Source organism: Astyanax mexicanus, chromosome 5, assembly GCF_023375975.1.
Source record: "Astyanax mexicanus isolate ESR-SI-001 chromosome 5, AstMex3_surface, whole genome shotgun sequence".
Taxonomy (NCBI): Eukaryota; Metazoa; Chordata; class Actinopteri; order Characiformes; family Acestrorhamphidae; genus Astyanax; species Astyanax mexicanus.
The window spans coordinates 46,202,866-46,224,653 of record NC_064412.1 but is presented as its reverse complement, the minus strand read 5'-3'; the positions used below and the strand labels follow the sequence as shown (position 1 = coordinate 46,224,653).

General features: G+C 39.3%; 1 protein-coding gene across 1 annotated transcript in view; it reads left to right on the top strand.

Moving 5' to 3' along the window:
* Positions 1–21,788, top strand: part of LOC103038106 (serine/threonine-protein kinase 4) — a 64,871-nt gene that overhangs the window by 29,329 nt on the left and 13,754 nt on the right. The window contains exon 10 of the mRNA XM_049479408.1: positions 16,443–16,570. Coding sequence (XP_049335365.1) covers positions 16,443–16,570 — 128 coding nt within the window. The remainder of the gene's footprint in view (positions 1–16,442; positions 16,571–21,788) is intronic.

The window sequence follows — 21,788 nt, the reverse complement described above, 5'->3', positions numbered from 1 at the left end:
TTATAATAACTTCGTAATTACATGTCATATCAGAACATTCACTCCTTTGTGTTAATTTAAACTTGTTTGGTCAAACATTTCAGCTTGTTCTGCAAAGGTTCAAAGGTCAATCTGAATACCACTTTGTGAACATTCTGGTTGAAGCCACCTGATCAATACCAATAACATGTAGACACCTTTTGACTACCGTATTTTTCGGACTATAAGGCGCACCGTATTATAAGACGCACTATCAAAGAACGCCTATTTTCTGCTATTTTTCCATACATAGGGCGCATCGCATTATAAGGCGCGTTAAGTGACACTAGAAAGGGTGCCTATATCAAAGTGAACAGGGGTGGTGCCATGTTTCCCTTCCCCCACCGGGGGTGGTCGCTTGCCGGTGGAGCGTCTCAGTATACAAATCTAGCTATTTCAAAGTCAAACGAGTGCTGGATATTAATCTACACAGATTCCTCTCCTGAAAACTGTTTATTTGGGTGAGTAACGTGCTTCAGTTTATTTACAGTAAGCTTAGATTTCCAGATGTCCACTAAGGCTTGCTGCACCAGCGTTAGCATAGCTATCCGCTAGCACGCTAGCTAGTCACCTAAACTAGTAAAGTTAACCCAAACTTAAACGACAGCGTTACACTGAGTAATCCTGCGTGTTCTGGTAAGACAGTGAGATATTAGCTAGCGATTCGTCCCCCGTAGCTTGTTTTAACACGGTAAACAAGCAGATTACAGGCTGATAAAACTCACCTCTGAGAGAGTTAGCGCTTAGCATCTAGCTAATGCTAGCCAGGCAAAGCAGCACAGACTTACAGGCCGATAACTCACCTCTGAACGGTGAACGCTTAGCGATTAGCATCTAACTCTAATAATACTGCTCCAGCAGTATTAAAAGTGCTAAATTTAGAAAATACTGATCTCTGAACAGTGAAAAAGCTAGCTAGCTAAGCGGTTAGCATCTAGCTATTGCTGCTCCAGCCTCGGAGCGGCACGGCTCTGCACGGAGTGTGTGTTTACTGCTCCTTACACCTGACGGGTAAAATTTAGATAATACTGATCTCTGAACAGTGAATAAGCTAGCTAATGCTATTTGCTGCTCCAGCCTCGGAGCTGCACGGCTCTGGACTCTGTATAGCACTGAAACTCTGTATAACGCTGCACGGAGTGTGTGTTTACTGCTCCTTACAACCTGACGAGTAAAATTTAGATAATACTGATCTCTGAACAGTGAATAAGCTAGCTAATGCTATTTGCTGCTCCAGCCTCGGAGCTGCACGGCTCTGGACTCTGTATAGCACTGAAACTCTGTATAACGCTGCACGGAGTGTGTGTTTACTGCTCCTTACAACCTGACGAGTAAAATTTAGATAATACTGATCTCAGTGAATAAGCTAGCTAGCTTAGCGGTTAGCATCTAGCTAATGCTATTGCTGCTCAGCCTCGGAGCTGCACGGCTCTGGACTCTGTATAGCACTGAAACTCTCTATAACGCTGCACGGAGTGTGTGTTTACTGCTCCTTACACCTGACGGGTAAAATTTAGATAATACTGATCTCTGAACCGTGAATAAGCTAGCTAATGCTATTTGCTGCTCCAGCCTCGGAGCTGCACGGCTCTGGACTCTGTATAGCACTGAAACTCTGTATAACGCTGCACGGAGTGTGTGTTTACTGCTCCTTACAACCTGACGAGTAAAATTTAGATAATACTGATCTCAGTGAATAAGCTAGCTAGCTTAGCGGTTAGCATCTAGCTAATGCTATTGCTGCTCAGCCTCGGAGCTGCACGGCTCTGGACTCTGTATAGCACTGAAACTCTCTATAACGCTGCACGGAGTGTGTGTTTACTGCTCCTTACAACCTGACGAGTAAAATCCATACAAAAGGCGCACCGTATTATAAGACGCACTGTCAATTTTTGTGAAAATTAAAAGTTTTTAAGTGCGCCTTATAGTCCGAAAAATACGGTAGTTCTAACTCACTTAATGAATATCCTACAAAGTTCACTAGATTTACATGTGAATTTAAGCACTGATCAGGTTGAAAGGCCTCTGCTCAACATTAATAACAGGTGAAAAACTTGATAATTTCTAAATGTGACAGGGCATCTCCAATCATATTAGACCTTCTTACACATCACCATTCAATGCTCCAGTAGGCACCATTGTGCAAGTTGGTGCTTGAACCCGATGATTGCCGCTTGCGGCTATATTTATCATTATTATTAGTCTTATTAAGGTCCAAGCACTAAATTGCTTTTGTCGGGTTTGTTCTTATTATTTAGCTTCAAGCACGTAGCATATGATTCTTTTTGAAGTATGAGCCAAGTGAGTCTTCAGGGGGCTCTACAGTAACAAATTAACTGTTGTGCATTTATACCATTTATCGCTGTTTTCAAACCTAAATGGACAGAAGGCAGGAACCTTTGACCTTATTAACACACAAATTTACATACATGTATATACTAATATGATCTTGATTACCAATTTTGAGCCAAATCACTTTTCTTCACTCTGCAATCATTAATATCATACTGATATTTATCCCTCACTGCAAGGCTCTCAGCAGGTTATATGTGGTGTCTTGCTGCACACTGGTGGTCATTTGGTGAAACAACTACAGGTTTTAAATTAAAGCCCTGTTGAACTCTAAAGCTTATTTAATCTTGCTGGTCTTGCTGGTTGCATATCTTAAGTCATTCTTGGTTATGCTAGTCAGCCACCTTGGTCATTTTGTGTATGCTCCACCCACTTAGTTTTTTTGCAAATTGTGCATAATATGCAAAACGCTAGTTCATTACTTACATTACATTACATTTGGCAGACGCTTTTGTCCAAAGCGACTTACAATAGTCAAGTACAAAGTAATAGGAATTAAGATAAACCATTTTTAGATAGGGCTTAAAGGAGGTAGAAGGGAAATAAAGGGATAGAGAAGTGAAGGAGGGGAAGACGGAAATGAGGTTAGAAGTAGTTACGAATGTAACTGTGGTTCTGTGAATGCTGGATCACCGCCAGAGTGCGGCTTAGCCTAGTGGATATTCCCTTTGGCACAGCAATGACCAAGCAATTATACCAAAAAAAAAGCATGTGACCGTCACACCCACCTATCTTCCTCGGAACAACTTCTCGCGCAACCCGCAGACTGATCGAGTGACGACAGACTCTGGCTGTCATCCAGCATTCATAGAACCACAGTTACATTCGTAACTAGCGTTCTATTTCATGCCTCCTGACCGCCAGAGGGCGGCTTAGCCTAGTGGATGACTCATACCAACCTTGTCACGAGGGCAGCACATCCAATGGCAGATTCTTGGCCTAGAGCACGGATGTGGCCAGATCCATTGGCGCAGCCACATTCAGCTGGTAGAACCTTGAAAAGGTGCAAGGAGATGACCAGGTCGCAGCTAAACACGCCTCTGACAGGGGGACACCCCGGAGTACCGCCCAGGACGTGAAAACTGCTTGTGTGGAGTGCCATGTCACAGATGCAGGCAATGTGATACCAGCTGCATCATACGCCATACTGATGACTCTTACCACCCAGTGTGAGACCACTGCGTGGCCACCAAAACACACAAAAAGTTGATCAGTGGAACGAATAAGTTCCGTAGCTGAAACATATTGCCTGAGTGCACGAACAGGGCACAGAACTGAAGGCTGATTCACAAGCTCGTCCTGAAACGCAGACAGATAGTCTACAATAGACTAGTTAACAAAAGATGATTCCAGAACCTTTGGCAGAAACACAGGATTAGGCCACACTGTGACACCGGAACAATCAGGCCACCAACCAGCAGCACTAACTGAAAGTGCATGCAGCTCACTGACACGCTTTGCTGAGGCAACAGCTAACAGAAAGGCAGTTTTGAGTGAAACCCGTTTAACACTAACCCTAAACTTATTGCACCAATCAGAAAACAGCTTTCAACAGTTATCATATAAGAGACGGGTAGACTGAGCTCTGGCATTCTCTACAGTGTATTTTACAGAAGCAGAAGTCATTAGAACATCTGGGGGCCCAGAGGCCACACCCAGAGCTAGAGGCGTTTCGGACACAGGTGCCACAGTCACCCCCCACATCTGAGAGAGACGGTCCCTCCTCACAGGAAGTGGCCAGGGCTCGCTGCTGAGTAGGGAGTGAAGCAGAGGAAACCAGGGTCTGGCAGGCCACCGTGGAGCTACCAGCAGGACACTGTGTCCGCAATGGTGAACCCAGAACAGGACGCTCAAAAGAAGCGGATTTGGGGGAAAGGCATATAAAAGGCAGCCTGGCCGTTCGCGTTCCAACGTGTTTGTCCCTAACGCTCCCTATTCGTCCATGCGAGAGAACCATCGCTGGCAGTGTGTGCCAAAAAGATCAACCGCAGCCACGGCATAACAATCCCAGATTTGACGCACCACATCCGGGTGTAAGCACCACTCGCCTGGGGCCAACCTCCTCAGCATTGCCAGCCTGTGATGCGCCCAGGTGAGGATGCTGCATGCCAGACGCAGAGCAGGCAGGGAACGAGTACAACCTTGGTGGTTTATGTTGTAAACAGTTGTCATATTGTCGTAACAAACAAGAACATGACGACCCCGGAATGCTGGAGTGCCAAATAAACCGCTCTCAGCTCGAGGAAGTTTATGTGGTCCTGGGCTTGGTGAAAACTCCAAGAACCCTGCACAGCCCTGCGTTGCCGTACAGCACCCCAACCCATGAGAGATGCGTCGGTGGTGATTATCCCCCGACGTGATGCCAGTACCCCCGCCGGGGGAAAAGAGAGAAAGTGTCCAGAGATCCAAGGAGAAGACCGCCGGTTTGCCTGAGTCTGCATACGCCTGATGTGATCGGAGTGAGCCTGTGGAAGAACTGAACGTGGGCGTGTAAACACATGCTCAGAGCGGTGTGATCTCAACTGCTGCTGCCGTGTCTCGGTCATACGAGCGTGCTCTCCAAAGCCTCTGTGGCCGCCGGTCCGAATAATTGGCCGAGTATGAACTGGAGATCCCGGAGCACGGTTCTGCCCTCATCAGACAACGGCACTTGAGAAAGCCACAAATGACTGCGTAATCTCACCAGGCTAGCCATAAGATTGCCTAACTCCTGTGTCAAGAATCCTATGTAGAACATTCTGCTAGATTATCTTAAAGTAAGCATTGGAGCTAGGATTAGGCTTTTTTGTATTATTTTTGTATTATTAAGAACATAAAGTTGTTTCACCAAATTACCACTAGAGTGCAGCAAGAGACCACATTAAACCTGCTTAAATACCCCTAAATTATTGACTATTGCCATATATCAAGGCTGATAAGTTGTTATTTGTCAGAGTTGTCATAAGTTGTCAGAGTTATGAAAATGTTTGAACACTTGTAGAAATGCACTAAAGTGATAGTTAACGCTAATCACTAGCAGATGCTTTTAAAAACATTGATCTTGCTCATTTACAATGATATTGTAAGGACAATTGCCAAGTTTGGGCCTGACAGGTCTTCAGTAGCCTCTATAATGCCCATGTAACCCATACTAAAAAAAATATGTAGCTACTAAAACCTCATAAATAATTTAGAAGTACAGTAGCATGGAGCGTCCAACAGAGGGCACCATTGACTGTGCCTTAGTGGTGAAAGAAGGGGTTTCTTTTGTTTGTTTTTCTACTGTTTTAATATAATAACCCTGTGTGTCTCATGCTGCAGTAGCTGATTGATTCCCAGTACAAGAATATTCCATAATACCCCAAAATTATTGGATATTGATATATACTAAGACTAATAAGTTGTTCTTATGTCAGTAATACAGCTGTAAACCCTGAAGAGAAGCAGTTTCCAGTGAGTATTTGAAGTGTTTAAAGAGAGCTCCAGTGAGTCAGAGCAGAAGCTCCTGTGTTCTGCTGGTTTAGTTAATCTCTGATGGGGCAGTTCACCCTGCTGTGTTTAACCTCAGATGTTTTGGAAGAGAAATGAGTGAAATGAGTGACAAAGTGATGCTAATTGCTAGCCAATGCGAACTGCTAGGCGATGCTAACCGCTAGTAAATGCTAATCGCCAGCCAAAGCTAATCGCTTGGAGATGCTAATTGCTAGGCGATTCTTACCGCTAGTAAATGCTAATCACTAGATGATGCTAATCGCAAGTCGTTGCTAACCGCTAGCCAGTGCTAACCGCTAGCCAGTGCTAACCGCAAGCCAGTGCTAACCGCTAGCCAGTGTTAACTGCCAGTCTAAGCTAATTGCTAGCTAATGAGTTGGAAAATTCATGTGATAGCGAGTCACATACGTTTAGATCCATATCTTATGAACCATAAGGCCTATTCTCAAAATTCTTTTTTTTTTTTTGCTAAGCGGTGCTTGGACCGCCAGTTGCCGCTTGCGGCTATATTAAGGGTTCAACACCGAAGGTGTTTAGAACCCCATTGCCTACAACTTTTCCAATTTGGACTATGCACTTCTGCCCATTTAGATGTTTTGCTAATTTGAATAATATGCAAAACATACTTTTGCAAACTAGTCCAAAATTTTGACCAGTCCTTACATGTTTGGTATCAAAATACTCGTGAGAGCATCTGCTTCAATATTCATAAACTTTTTTTTTTACAATATGGCCACCATATGCAAATGAGTACTTCCAGATATATGCCCCATTCACTCCAATAGTTAAATCTGGAAAACTGTTTCTCAGCAACTTGTGAAATGTTCACTTACAATAGTGTCCAGGCATCAAGCAATCCATGCGTCCTTTAAATTTCTAACCTAAATTGCTGCAACTCTGCAGTATTTGCTCTAATCATCTCACAATGTTAAACACATCTCTACAAAATCACTGTGATGAAGCGCCATTTAATTCAGAACTAGATTTAGAACAACTTTGTAATTACTTCAGAACATCCACTCCTTTGTATTAATTTTAACTTGTTTGGTCGAAAACTTCATCTTACTTTGAAAAGGTCAAAAGATCAATATGAACACCACCTTGTGAACATTCTGGTTGAAGTTTCCTGATCAAAAACCATAACATGTAGATGCCTTTTGACTAATTGTAACTTCAGTTAATTTACATGTGAATTTAAGCACTGATTATGTTGAAAGGCCTCTGCTCAATGTAATTGATATTATTAATAACAAGTAAAAAGCGTTTGATAATCTCTAAATGTGACTACAATGTCTGCAATTGCATTAGACCTTTGTACACATCACCAACCTGTGCTCTATTAGGCCCCATCTTGCCAGTTGGTGCTTGAACCCGCTGATTGTCACTTGCAGCTATATTTTTTGTTTGTTTTTGTTTTGTTGACTGACCAACAACAAAACAGCTGAGCATGTAAACTTTACACAGAGATGGAGTCCAATACTTGAGCTAAAAAGTTAATATGAAAGTAAAAAAGAAACAAAATAATTTAACACAATGTCAAATAGATCAAAAGAATCTAAAATGAAGTGCAGCGTTATAAAATGGTTTCAGTGTAGTTTCTCCAGCACCAAGAAACAAGTATAAGCATTAGCTGCTTACCGGGCTAAGCGCTAGCTCTTATACTGTTCAGAGGTCAGTATTATCTGACTGTACTCTGCGTGTTTGCTGTGTTAAAACAAGCTATGTGGAGGAAACCACTAGCTAATATTGCCCTGGTTTCCAGAGCACTCAGGGGTCCTCAGTATAGCGCTGTCGGGCGGCTTTAGTGGAAATCTGGAACTCTAAGTTTACTGTAAATAAACTGAAGAGTTTTACTCACCCAAATAAACAGTTTTCAGGAGCGAAATCTTTGTAGATTACATCCAGTGCTCGTTTGACTCGTTAGAAAATGTTGCATTAGAAGGAAAACATGGCGACACCCCTGTTCCTTAATAGTATTGCATAATGTGCATTATAGTGCAGTGCGCCTTATGTATGGAAATAGACCAGACAACAGACGTTTGTTAATAGTGCACCTTATAGTGCAATAAATACAGTAATATTGCCTTAACTGGTTAAATTGTACATCCAACCCATAATACACTGACTTTGCTACATTAAAAGTAGTTGTTTTGCTCCATTAATTGCTCCAGAATTGTAACCACATGTCGCTTTAGTATAAACACGCTCTGCTGTGTACCGAACTCTTTGTACGCGTAGGTTCGACACAGAAGTATAAATAAGGCCCCAAATTATTCATCCAGAATACTGTTTTAGCTTATCAGAAAGCCAGCCTCATTTAGAGCCAAGCATTACAAAAGCAGCATCAGCACTGTGTCTGTAGTCTGTAGTTTCACCCTTTGGGGCTGTCCTGAGCTTTTACAGTTTGCTTTCTCCAGTTTCAATACAGACACCTCTCTGTCTGCCAAATAAACCCAATCAATGAGCCTAGCAGAGTAAAGCCCCATCCTCCTTTTCCTCTCTAATGGAAATATATTCGATTAGTATAGATCGGCACCAAGAGCCTCACCTCTGACATTTATGCAAGAATGTGTGGAAAATAACACTTAGCATCTAATCTAATTTCATCCTAAATCTGAAGCTCTTAGCTACCGATTAGTATTCTCCGAACCCTTTATCTTACTGTTCTACTGCTGCATAGGGAATTAAGTTACTATTCCTGTATGCGTGCAGATCGATACGAACTTCAGGCTCGGTATGGCACATTCTATTTGCATTATAGTAGCTACAGTATTAGCAGTTTCATTAAATATTTACAAATAAAAATGCCAGCCCTTTTGTAAAGTTTTGCAGCAGACATTTCAAATGTTTATGAACTAAATATTATACAGTGCAAAAACAGTTACATTTGTCTTCACAGTGATAAAGATATATTTGAATAAAGTTTTAAAGGGAAGCTTTGTATTATTCAAGTTATATTGCAATAGTTTTTATCTGATCAGTATGCAAACTTAAAAGTATTTTATTGAGATATTAATTGATAGGCCAACAGAAAGTAGCACATAATTGTGAAGTGGATTCAAAAAGTTAATCAAATAAAAATCTAAAAAGTGTGACGGGCAAACCCCAAATAAAATCCAGTGCAATCGTTTACCCACAGTAGTAACTTAATTACTTAAGTATTTCAGCTGTGTGAAATTTAGCCTCCTTTTCTTTGCTAGTCTGTAAACAAACTGAACTGGGTTCGATCATTTTTCAGTTTATGAATAATGCAGAATTTGATCATATTGTGGCCACAAACACAGAACTTGTGCAATTTATGCAAACCTCTGCTGCTGGTCACAGTAATGTTTTGAAAAATAAAGATGATTATAACCTTTTCCACTGAATGCTGCAGTGAATGTACTCATTTTGGCAGCATGAAGCTCACTTTGGCAGTGTAAATATGTTATAAAAAAACACAGTGGTTAATATCAGAGCGTATTGTGTGTGGCTTTTTTGTGAAATGGGCTAAAGTGTATTTTTGCGTTTCAAACACTGTCATGGTGACGCGCATTGGTGTGAACAGATAACCATTTAAACTTTATTTGAAAAAATAAAGAAATTATTGAATTGCATTATTTTTGTCACATTTAAAGAGTTCAAACTACAAAACAGTAAGTTTTGAATATATTGTGTAAAAATGATCTGAATCTGCCTGTCCTGGCCATGTTGACTATCAATAGGAATCTACACCGTGATGACACATTACTAGTGTCTAAATACTACTACTAGTTCTAATTGAATAAATTCAGAATGCATCATATTTCAAAAGTTATTAGGCATAAATCGTGGCAAATTACAATAATTCTGTGCCAGAGCAAAGTCTTTATATTCTTCTTCAAACTGGGTGTCGCTATGTACATATTATTTTTGTACTTAAATGTTTGAATTTTTTAAGAGTTGAGTGTGCATGTGGTCTGCTTATATATGCATGTTCTATATGCCATAGCGAAAGAGCATTGGGCAGGATAATAAGGAAAAGTCTTAATAATTGAACAGCCTGAATAAATGATAAGCTGAGGTTTTATGCTCTGTAGGTAGATGAGAAGGCAGTTGCATCACACCATGGTCAGAAATACACACAAGGACATTATACAAAAATAGCAGTAAGACATAGCTTATGGTGTTTAGCATTTATACAAATAATTGATAGAGCTGGAAGCCTGACTGTGAATCTTGGTAATTGTGTTGCTCTTTATAATGTGTTTTAAGATGCAATTAAATCACAAAAGTCTTTCCACCATTCAACTTCCCTGAAGGCTTTCCTCTTTCATTAGCACTTATCAGCAGAGCTGTGTGGAATATATGGAAGAAATTGACATATACAGTTGCAAGAAAAAGTATGTGAACCCTTTGGGATTACTTGTATTTCTGCATAAATTGGTCATTAAATGTGTTCTGATCTTCACAACAATAGACAAACACAGTCTGCTTAAACTAATAACACACAAAACACTATGTGTTTTTTTGCTTCAATATTTTATTGGGGAAAATATAATATAATACATCCAGTTACAAAAATACAGTGTTTCCTTTTCCTTTCTTTCTTTCTTTTTTTTTTTTTTAAACATAGATTAACATATGTATATGTGAACACATACCACATACACACAAACAAAAATGTGGGGAAAAAAACAAATAACTTCACTTCTCTGTTTTTTTTTTTTTTAAAGAAAACGAGAAATTAAAGGACAAATTACAAAATATTGAGAAGTATACAATAAGCAGCATCCCACACCAAACCCCAACTCCCCCCCACTCCACCCCCCCACACATATACATATACACATGCACATACATTAAAAAAGAACAAAAAGAAAAGAAAACAAGCACACCTTTAATTGGGTAGTACCTCTAAACTAGTGAAAAAGGAAATGAAGGACTGCCATTTATGAAAAAATTTGTTCTTGCATCCTCTCAATGTGTATTTAATTTTCTCAAGTTTTAGAAAAAACATGAGATCCTTGAGCCATTGGGAAATAGAAGGATATTTTACAGATTTCCAATGCAACAATAAGGAACGTGGGAAGTGAAAGCTATAATGTCCACTTGTGTAGAGTTAAGTGTAAGTGAAGGGTCAGGAATCCCAAATATAGAAATCAGAGGTTGGAGGTTGGAGAGTTACCCCAAGAACAGTGGACATAATAGTAAAATAACCCTGCCAGAAAGCTTTTAGATCTGGACAGAGAAAGAACATGTGGCTTAGGTGACAAGGGGAGCCATGGCATTTATCACATTTGTCTTCCACTTCTGAATACAATTCAGATAGCCTGGACTTAGAAAAATGCACCCTGTATAAGACCTTAACCTCTTAAGCTCCAAGCCTATTTTTACCATTTTCCGCCTGAAATTACATACTCACATTTGAAGGCTTATCACTCCAATATTAAATAACTTAATATTATTAAATGACTTAATATTACTTAGAAGCCTTTACACAATTCATTTAAAGCATTTTAATTATTCAATTTAACATATAATGTATATATAATATAATGTTTACCAAAATATGGTAAAAACCAGGAACATTTTTAGGTGCTTTTCAGATTTTCTATTTTATTTTTTTATTTTCAGACACATAAAATGAACTATTTATATGTAACAAGGGTTTTGACAGCTCTAAATTTTACTTTAATGTGTTTACAATCATCATATAAAATTTGAAACTGCTACCTATTACTGTTAAGGAATTATAGTGATTTGAACCAGTAATGGTCTTTTCTTTCTCCAAAGGACTGAAAACTTTATAATAATAAAAACTACCACTTTTAATTCTCATTTTGCAGTAAAGTCTCGGTTTTTGTGTGGTCTACTCATATACAAACAGAAATCCGCAGTGTCTTTTTAAGAGCGGTATTTCTGCTGAGTGGAAAGTCTATTAGACTCAGGGTCTGTGGCCAGCAAAGGTGATAAAGGGCAACCCTGGCGACATCCACGTCCAAGGGTAAAATAATCTGAATAAATGTCATTAGTGTGGACACTGGCCTTAGGGGGTGAATAAAGGAGGCGAATCCAAGAAATAAATTTATCACCGAATCCGAATTTCTGTAAGACTGCAAACAAGTACTCCCACTCAACCCTGTCAAATGCCTTTTCAGCGTCTAAAGAAATCACAAGTTCAGTAAGTTCCGTTTGATGTTTTGAGTAAATTATACAAAAATGTGTACGGGTATTAAAAAATAGTTGACGACCCTTTATAAAACCATTTTGCTCTTCGGATATAATATGAGGAAGCACATGCTCTAAACGGGATGCAATTACTTTAGCCAACACCTTTACATCAACATTAAGCAGCGATAGCGGTCTGTAGGAGCCACAGGAGGTTGGATCTTTGTCCTTTTTGAGAAGAAGTGCGATAGTAGCTTGTGTCATGGTTTGTGGTATTGAACCGCTTTCTAAGGATTCATTGAATACAGATAAAAGAAGTGGAGCCAATTTACCTATACATTTTTTTGAAAAATTCAATCGGAAACCCGTCAGGGCCTGGGGTTTTATTGGATTGCATAGCTTTAATTGCATTTGATACTTCTTCAAGGATGAGTGGGGAGTCCAGCTGCATAGCAGTACTAGTACTAATGACAGGATTTGCAAGGTTCTCAAGAAAATTGTTCATTTTAGTGACGTCTGTAGGAAATTCAGATTTGTATAATTTAGAGTAGAAAGACTTAAAAATAGAATTGATTTCCAAAGGATCTGTAGTAATAATGTCATGAGTATTTGTAATACTGGGTATCAAACGGGAAGCAGCCTGTCGTCTTAACTGATGTGCCAGTAAACGACTAGCCTTGTCACCATGTTCATAATATGTTCCACGGCTCCGTAGTATTAAACTCTCTGCATCTTTTGTTGAAATGAGATCGAATTCTGCTTGCAGATCAAGACGGCGTTTAAGCAATTCTGGAGAAGGGTTCAGTGCATACCTCTGATCAAGGCTACTAATCTCTATTGTGAGTTCATTTAGTCTGTTATTAATCATTTTGCTAGAAAAAGCCGAATAAGAAATAATTTGACCTCTCAGGTGGCATTTAAGTGTCTCCCACAGTAATGAATATGAAGAGGAATAATTTTGATTAAAGAACAAAAAATCGTCAATAGAATTAGAAATGATTTTGCAAAATGCTTTGTCTGCCAAAAGAAGTGGGTTAAATCTCCAAAGTGGAGGGCTACTTTTGTGGGTGGAAAATTTAATATCCAATAGTAAAGGTGAATGATCGGATATTACGATGCCTAAATAATCGGAAGAAATTACAAAAGAATTAAGTGTACTATCAATAAAAAAAGTAGTCAATCCTAGAATATGAACAGTGCACCTGGGAAAAGAAAGACAATTTTTTGACACAAGGATTACGATATCTCCATGGATCAACAAGACCATTTTGATTCATAAAATCAGCGAATGTTTTAGACATAGCAGATTGAACTAGATTACGAGGATTAGACCGATCCAAACTTGGGTCGAAAACACAATTAGATCCCCTCCGAGAATCAGCAAATGAGTGTTCAAAAAGGGAATGTTACTCAGCAATCTGTTAGCAAATTCAACATCATCAAAATTTTACCAAAACAACTTTTTCTCGCATCAGAGTACCAGCAACTATTAGAAATCTGCCATTCCTATCAGAAATAACATTGGTACATGAGAACTGAAGTTTTTTGTTAATTAGAATGGCGACTCCTCTAGCTTTTGAATTAAAATTTGAGTGAAAGATTTGACCCACCCAAGAGCAATTTAACCTACTGTGATCTTTATTTCGAAGGTGGGTCTCCTGTAAAAATACTAAATCAGAATTTAAGCGTTTCAAGTGTGCAAATACCCTAGACCTCTTAACAGGATTACCCATTCCTCTGATATTCCAGCTAAAAAAGAGGTGTGCTTGTCCCAGCAGTGCTGGGATCTACTTTACCATTAACCATTTATTTACATGCAACAAAAAAAGCAGATGGTCATAAAGAGCTGAGGCGGGATACCCTCCCCACAACATACCCCCAAACACAAAACTGTAATGCTGAACAACGCGGAGAGTACGTGAAGCAATGCTGGAGAGAAAACGAGAACGAAGAAAAAAGAAGAGAGAATAAAAAAAGAAATGAAATTGCCTGCTATGCACCAACAATAAATAATAATAATAATAATAATAGCCTAATTAGTGCAGCAAGCCAAAAGACCACTTAACAGCATAGGTGAATATATTTAACATTAAGCTATATAACCTTCGTGCGATAACAGGTCACATATCTGAAGAAGAAGAAAAAAATTACAAATTCACACAGGAATCAGGGTTTTGACGTAGTCGCTGGCCTCCGCCGCTGAAACAAAGTCCTTCTCGACACCGTTGTATGTGATGCGAAGGCGCGCTGGATGAATCAGACCATACCTAGCACCAACAATACCGCGGAGTTGGCGCCTGACCTCATTGAATGCAGCCCGAGCTATCTTAGCAGTGTGGTCAGGAAAGACTGAGATGGCCATGTCCCTGATTTTAATCTGTCAGAGCTCTCTAGCGCGGCGTAAAATGTCAACACAATCACCATAATAATGAAATCTGCAGACAATGGCGCGTGGACGATCACCGGGTTTGGGTTTGCGTTGGAGAGTCCGGTGTGACCGGTCCAAAAGCGGCTCCTTAACCAGACCGAACGCTTCCTTCAGTAAGGCGGCTACAGCAGCAGTGGTGCAGGTGTCAGGACCCTTGGGTACTCCCACTATCCTAACGTTATTACGCCGGGATCTGGACTCCAGGTCCTCACATTTATTTTCCAGCTTGGCTACGGTAGCTGTGAGGCACTCGATTGTGGTTTTCATCTTGGTGATCTCGTCGGAACACTCGGTAAGCGCATGCTCAATCTCTACGACCGTACCTTTTAGCTTGGACAAGGTAGCATCAGTAGCAGCTTTATCGTTCGCCAGCTGAGACTTTACCACTTGCAGGTCGAGCTTGATAGTAGACAGAGTTTCCCCGAGAGTGTCTTTTAAGTTCCTTTTTGAAGATATCAGCGATATCTTTCCTTAGCGAGGCCAGCAGATGGAGCTTGAGAGCCGTGATGTCAGGGTTAGCGTGCGGCGAGACTGCCTCTGCAGGAGCCAGCGGTTCACTCGAGGACGTGGTCGCGGTGTTCGGACCAGGCCGCAGTTGTGTCTGAATAGTATTGAGAGTTTTAGAGTTCTTTCCAGACATTTTACACAGTCCAGAGTTAGACTATGCAACACTAGTACTGTGAAGTAAGGTAGAACTGAATATATAACCAAAAAAAGCGCAGAAAAAATAACATTTAAATCAAAATCGGCAGGAGCTATAAAACTCACGTCCTACTCCATTAATGCTCAGCAGCGCCCCCCCCAAAACATTATGTTTGCATGGTTTTATTGAACACAACATGTTAACATTGACAATGGGGGGGGGGGGGGGTGGGTTGGGGGGGGGGATCCCTAGGCTAATGACTTTTCTAAGAGTTAATTGAAGCCAGGAATCAGCAAACAAGAAGTCCAATCAATGGATGAGATTGGATGTGTTGGTTAAAGCTGTCCTGCCCTATAAAACACACACCAGTTTTGAGTTTCCTGTTCTTAAGAAACATTGCTTGATGTGAATCATGTCCCACACAAAAGAGCTCTCAGAAGATCTACGTTCAAGAATTGTTGACTTGCATGGCGATCAATGAGGTAAGGAAGTTCCATAGTTCCATAGGAAGTTCCTGACATGAGTGTCAGCTAGTCTTACAGAAATCTCTGGCACATGCTAACATTTATGTTAATAAATCTACAATGAGAAAAACATTAAACAAGAATTAAGCTAATGGGAGGACACCACAGAGGAAGCCACTGCTGTCCAAAAAAACATTGCTGCACGTTTTAAGTTTGCAAAAGAGCACCTGAATGTTCCACAGCAGTACTGGATAAAAATACTGTGGATAGATAAAACCAGAATTTAATTTGTTTGGAAGGTACACACAATTCTATGTGTGCGGAAAAAAGGCACACACACCATCATCAAAACCTCATCCCAACTGTAAAACATAGTGGAGGGCACATTATGGTTTGGGGCTGCTTTGCTGCCTTAGGGTCTGGACGGATTTGCAGTCTTCTGAAGAATCCTGACATCAACCCAATTAAGATGCTGTGGCATGACCTCAAGAGAGCGATTCACACCAGATATTCCAAAAATATTGCTGAACTGAAACAGTTTTGTAAAGAGGAATGGTCCAAAATTCCTCCTGGCTGTTGTGCAGGTCTGATCTGCACCTACAGGAAACATTTGGTTGAGGTTTTTGCTGCCAAATGAGGGTCAACCAGTTATTAAATCCAAAGGTTCACATACTTTTTCCACCCTGCACTGTGAATTTTAACATGTTGTGTTCAATAAAACCAGGCAAACTTATAATTTTGTATGGTATTAGTTTAAGCAGACTGTGTTTGTCTTTTGTTGTGACCTAGATGATCAGAACACATTTAATGACCACTTTATCCAAATGGTTTACATACTTTTTCTTGCAACTGTCTTGCTTGACCATGAAAGCCATTCTTGCAGCTGTGTGTGATGCAAATCAAAAAATTTGATGTGGTGTTGTTGTTTTACTTCTAGACCATGAAGAAACGATGCAGCCAGCTAAGCCATCATTCCTTGAGTATTTTGAACAGAAAGAGAAGGAGGCCAACAAAAACAGTGACAATGACAATAGCAAAGCACCTGCAGAAGCTGATATGGAGCTGGTAAGTAATGTTTACTGATTATTTAGTTGTTGACTGAAGCTTATTTATCATTATGTATTCTTTATATGTAAAGATACAAATATATGTATAGTGGCCTGCAGGTACAGTAGTGGGAAAAGTGTTTGCCCCCTTCATGTTTGTCTCTTAAATGTTTCAGATGATCAGACTAATGTAAATATTAGTCAGAAACAAAAGAAAATAAGTCTTGACTTGACCTGAGTGTTTCTATCGCCCACATATACCTTTACCCACAATTCTAACACCCGTTAACACAAACCTACTGTATATATTTATGTCCAGGAAATTGCTCATTTGTGAACTTAAAGCCAGTGCTGGAAAATACATTCTAGCCTCTCTTTGGTTGGGGTGAAACTGATGCAGACTGAAAAGTCTTTTAGTTTAAGCCCTATTTGGCGTAGATTAAAAGGTTAATTGGGTCTTGAAGTAATTGTGATTTTATTTCCATCTATATCAACTAGGGCTGCAACGATTAGTTGATATAATCAACAATGTTGATTATGTAAATTTGTTGGCTATGAATTTAATTGTCGACTAATTGTTTATTTGTAACAGTACCGCATTACACAAAGTGCTGGGGACAGAAACGCAACGGGAGATGGGTAAAAGACTCATTTACACAGTTTACCCTCAACTTAATTAAGTGCCCAAATACAACATATTACATATTTACTCACTAAATATTAGTACTTTCCACATTAAACAACATCCAGACATTCACTGCTTTTTAAAGCTCATGTTCAGCTATTTTTATTGTTTTTTGGAGATGGTGGACATGGCAGAAACAATTGTTAATTAATAGACAAGATTAGTCAACTTCCAAAATAATCATTACTTGTCTAATATCAACTGTCTGTCTTTTTTTTTGTCCTCTTGGTTCAATTACAGTTAGTTTATCTACTGTTTCACAAATTTTATATAAATATTTAACCTTTTCTGAACTCTGGAATAAAAATAAATTGCTACTGGAAGGTCATAAAAGTGACTTTCATTCACATCACATGTGGTACATGAGGTGGAATGAAATTGTGATCTCACTGTCCATTTATACCCAAAAGAGCAGTTGTTAAAATAGATAAATGTAAATAAAATAAAATACAAATAAAAAGGAACAGAATAAAATTGAATAAAATTGATATCTAGATAAATTAACAAAAATAGAGAGAGTAGGCGGGTTGCAGCAACATGAAGTCCAGAGTAAAGTTTGCTGTAGCAGCATGATGGTGTGAATGAAGAGCAGTAATATGATAAAGTGTCTGCGAGTAAAGTAACAGTGTTTGTAAACAGTAATTTGTCCTTGTAGAGTGACAGTGCAGTGTGTTGTTTAGGTGGAGTTTAAAAGTCTTACTTAAAAGTCTGAGTCTGGTTGTTTTGCACTTGATGCTTCGCAGCCTCCGGCCTGAGGGAAGCGGGACTAAAAGTGAGTGTGCTGGGCGGGTGGGATCCTTTCTGATGCAGGTGGCCCTCTTCCTGCATCTGGAGGTGTAGATGTCTGTGGTGCTGGGGAGGCTGACTACAATAATCCTCTGTGCAGCCTTCACCACCATGTGATGTAAGATGGAGATGCAAACCCTTTAGCAGGTCCAAAAGGTCTGGAGTTTTATCACTGAGCGTACGTGTAAAGTGTAAAGGAGGCTGCTGCTGCACGGTTTCTCCGCTGCACAAGCCAGCCCAGTAAATTGCTGTTTGTGTTTTCACACTTAGGCTATTTGCTTAAAAAAACAAACAAAAAAAACGTTTGTTCAGGAAGTATTTTATATTCTTAAACATTGTTAATTATATTAGAGGACAGTCATTGTAAACTGTACTTGGTCTATTTCGGTTAAAGGATTGTGCAGGGCATATTACTGATTTTGTATTTTTGCACTTGGGCTATAAGCTCAATATTAAATATTTCGTTTGTTTAGAAATTATTTTATATTTTTAAACCATGTTAAATTATATTAGAGTAGAGGAAAGTCATTGTTAATGACGTTATTGTACTTGGTCTATTTCGGTTTAAGGATTGTGCAGGGCATAGCCGTATTACTGATTTTGTATTTTTGCACTTGGGCTATAAGCTCAATATTAAATATTTCGTTTGCTTAGAAATTATTTTATATTTTTAAACCATTTTAAATTATATTAGATAAGAGGAAATTCGTTCAGACATCATTTTTGTAGGCCAGGCTTTTCTATTCGCGCTGTCTTCAGGATTTGCAAAAATAAAAATAAAATATAGCCGCAAGCGGCAATCATCGGGTTCAAGCACCAACTTGCACAATGGTGCCTACTGGAGCATTGAATGGTGATGTGTAAGAAGGTCTAATATGATTGGAGATGCCCTGTCACATTTAGAAATTATCAAGTTTTTCACCTGTTATTAATGTTGAGCAGAGGCCTTTCAACCTGATCAGTGCTTAAATTCACATGTAAAACTAGTGAACTTTGTAGGATATTCATTAAGTGAGTTAGAACTAGTCAAAAGGTGTCTACATGTTATTGGTATTGATCAGGTGGCTTCAACCAGAATGTTCACAAAGTGGTATTCAGATTGACCTTTGAACCTTTGCAGAACAAGCTGAAATGTTTGACCAAACAAGTTTAAATTAACACAAAGGAGTGAATGTTCTGATATGACATGTAATTACGAAGTTATTATAAATCTAGTTCTGAATTAAATGGCGCTTCATCAGAGTGATATTGTACAGAGGTCTTTAACATTGTGAGATTACAGGAAATACTGCAGAGTTACAGCAATTTAGGTTAGAAATTCCAAGGACGCACAGATTGCTTGATGCCTGGAGAGTATTGTATGTGAAATTTTCACAAATGTTTTTAATGAACATTTACCTAGAGACTCTACAGTGTGCAGCAAGACTGAAATGGAGGTGATAGGCCAAATATCCAGAGAGTAGTTTCAATATAGCTATTTTCAAACAATTAGCAATTATGAATGAACAAAGCACTTTTTAAACATAGTTGTATTGAGAAATTTGTCAGAGCCACTGTACTAAATATGGCAAAAACAATTAGATGTCAAAATAGTACAGCATGATTGACATATACTCGTTTTTTTGGAACAGCGCCCCCCAGTGGGCGGATTGTTTCAGCACTTTGCAGGTCACTACAGTGTCTCCACCTGAACATAACTGCCAAATATCATCCAGATTGGGCAACATTCAGCCTGCCAAAATGTCTGCTGAATGCTGATTGGCTGATGGTGTTCAGCCATGTTGATTGATTAAGTTGCCCTTTGAACATCCTTTAGAGGCTGTATGATAGATTCTGCATGCAAAGTTTCAACTTGCTAGGTTGCACGGTTGCTGAGAAACAGTGCTCCAAATTTACCTCTTGAAGTGAATGGGGCATATATCCGGAAGGACTAATTTGCATATGGCGGCCATATTGTTTACATATTTCAACTTTTTCTTAATGAATATTGAAGCGCATGCTCTCACGAGTGTTTTGATACCAAACATGCCAGGATTGGTCAAAATTCCTAGGACTAGTTTGCAAAAGTAGGTTTTGTATATTATGCAAATTAGCACAAAATCTATATAGACGGAAGTGCATGGTCCAAATTGGAAAGTTGTTGGTATTGATCCAAGGAATCCATCAAAAAAGAATTTTGAATGTAGGTCTTATGGTTTTTGAGTTATTGAGAAAATTGTGAAAAATGAATTTCCTTGTTTATAGCGCCACCACTTGACCAATCGGTGCCATTTTTGTTGTCCACCGAGATGCACTGATCCTACATCTACCTACCAAGTTTCATTTCTCTATGACTTACGGTTTAGGCTGCACAACTGTTTTTACAGGAGAAAAAGAATAATAATAATAAGAAGAAGAAGAAGAAGAAGAAAAATCTTAGCAAAAACAATAGGGTTCTACGCACCTTCGGTGCTTGAACCCTAATAATAATAATAATAAGAAGAAGAAGAAGAAAAATCTTAGCAAAAACAATAGGGTTCTACGCACCTTCGGTGCTTGAACCCTAATGATTTTCAACGCATCATTCAAGCTTCCACAGCAGTAGAGTTTAGATTGTCAGCCGTAGCCTGACCCGATTTCCGACCCGAACTCACACATGCGCTCCTCCTCTCCGCAAAATGGAGCCTTCTGAAGTGAGGAGGAACATTACATAAGGTGAGCTAAATTTGGTCCAATGCAAAGGACAGTCAGATGTATGGAGCTAATTCAAGTTAGTTGTTGATAGAAACAGCACGTGTGTCGGCTTCGTAGAGTGTGTTAAGCACAGAGTGCTATAATCTTAAAATAAAGGCTAAATTAATCTATATGCTTAAAAAAAATCGTTTGTTCGTAAACATTGTTAAGCATATTAGAGAAGAAGAAAAGTAATTGTAAATTATTTTGGTTTAATGAGTGTGCAGGGCATAAGGGGGCAGAACGTGCATAATCATGTTAAAAAAAACACTGCATTAAAAAAAATATATATGCACTCTTAGTGCTTCCTTTTCATTTACTGGATAGAAACTGAAGCTGAAAGCTAATCTCCGAGTTGTAGCTTGAAGAATTAGCACACAGAGGCACAGCAGTGTAGAGCTGTTCTCTTGGCGCTGGTACGTTAATCTTGTCTCTTGGGTTTATATGAATTGATCAGATAAATAGTCGTCTATAAACAAAGGTAATGTTATTCCATTAAAAAAGTATTGCTTAATTAATTGGTAATCACCTCCTCTATTTTAGACAGAGTGTAGTTACTGTACTTTGGAGTAGTATTGCCCCCTACTGACCTGTCTTGGTATGGCTGCTGCATATGCAGCTTTGAGTTAATGCATTCTGGTGTTGAAATGTTGCATTGTGGTTCAATACACACCTCAATTTCTAACTATACTGCAACATCACAAGCCTTGAATGCATTTTTAACGCATACGCTGGTATTCGTTTTAACAGGTAGAATCGAACGTGGCCAGTTTCTTTCAGTCAATCGTAAGTCCTATACCAAGATGGAAATTATCTGTTTTCGTGAATAACACTATAGACATAAGGCAAAAATTAAAACATCTAAAATGTGTCACTTGACAATAAGGTCATACACAGACTATTAAATGTTTGAATAATGTATCAAAATGTATGCCTACATTACGTCGCATATGCAGTATGTTGTGCCCCCCTCACCCCGTTGGAACAGGAAAAAAAGTTCAGGCTCAGGATTTTTTTTCACTATCACCCCTGAGAACTGCTAGCTAGGTGTGGG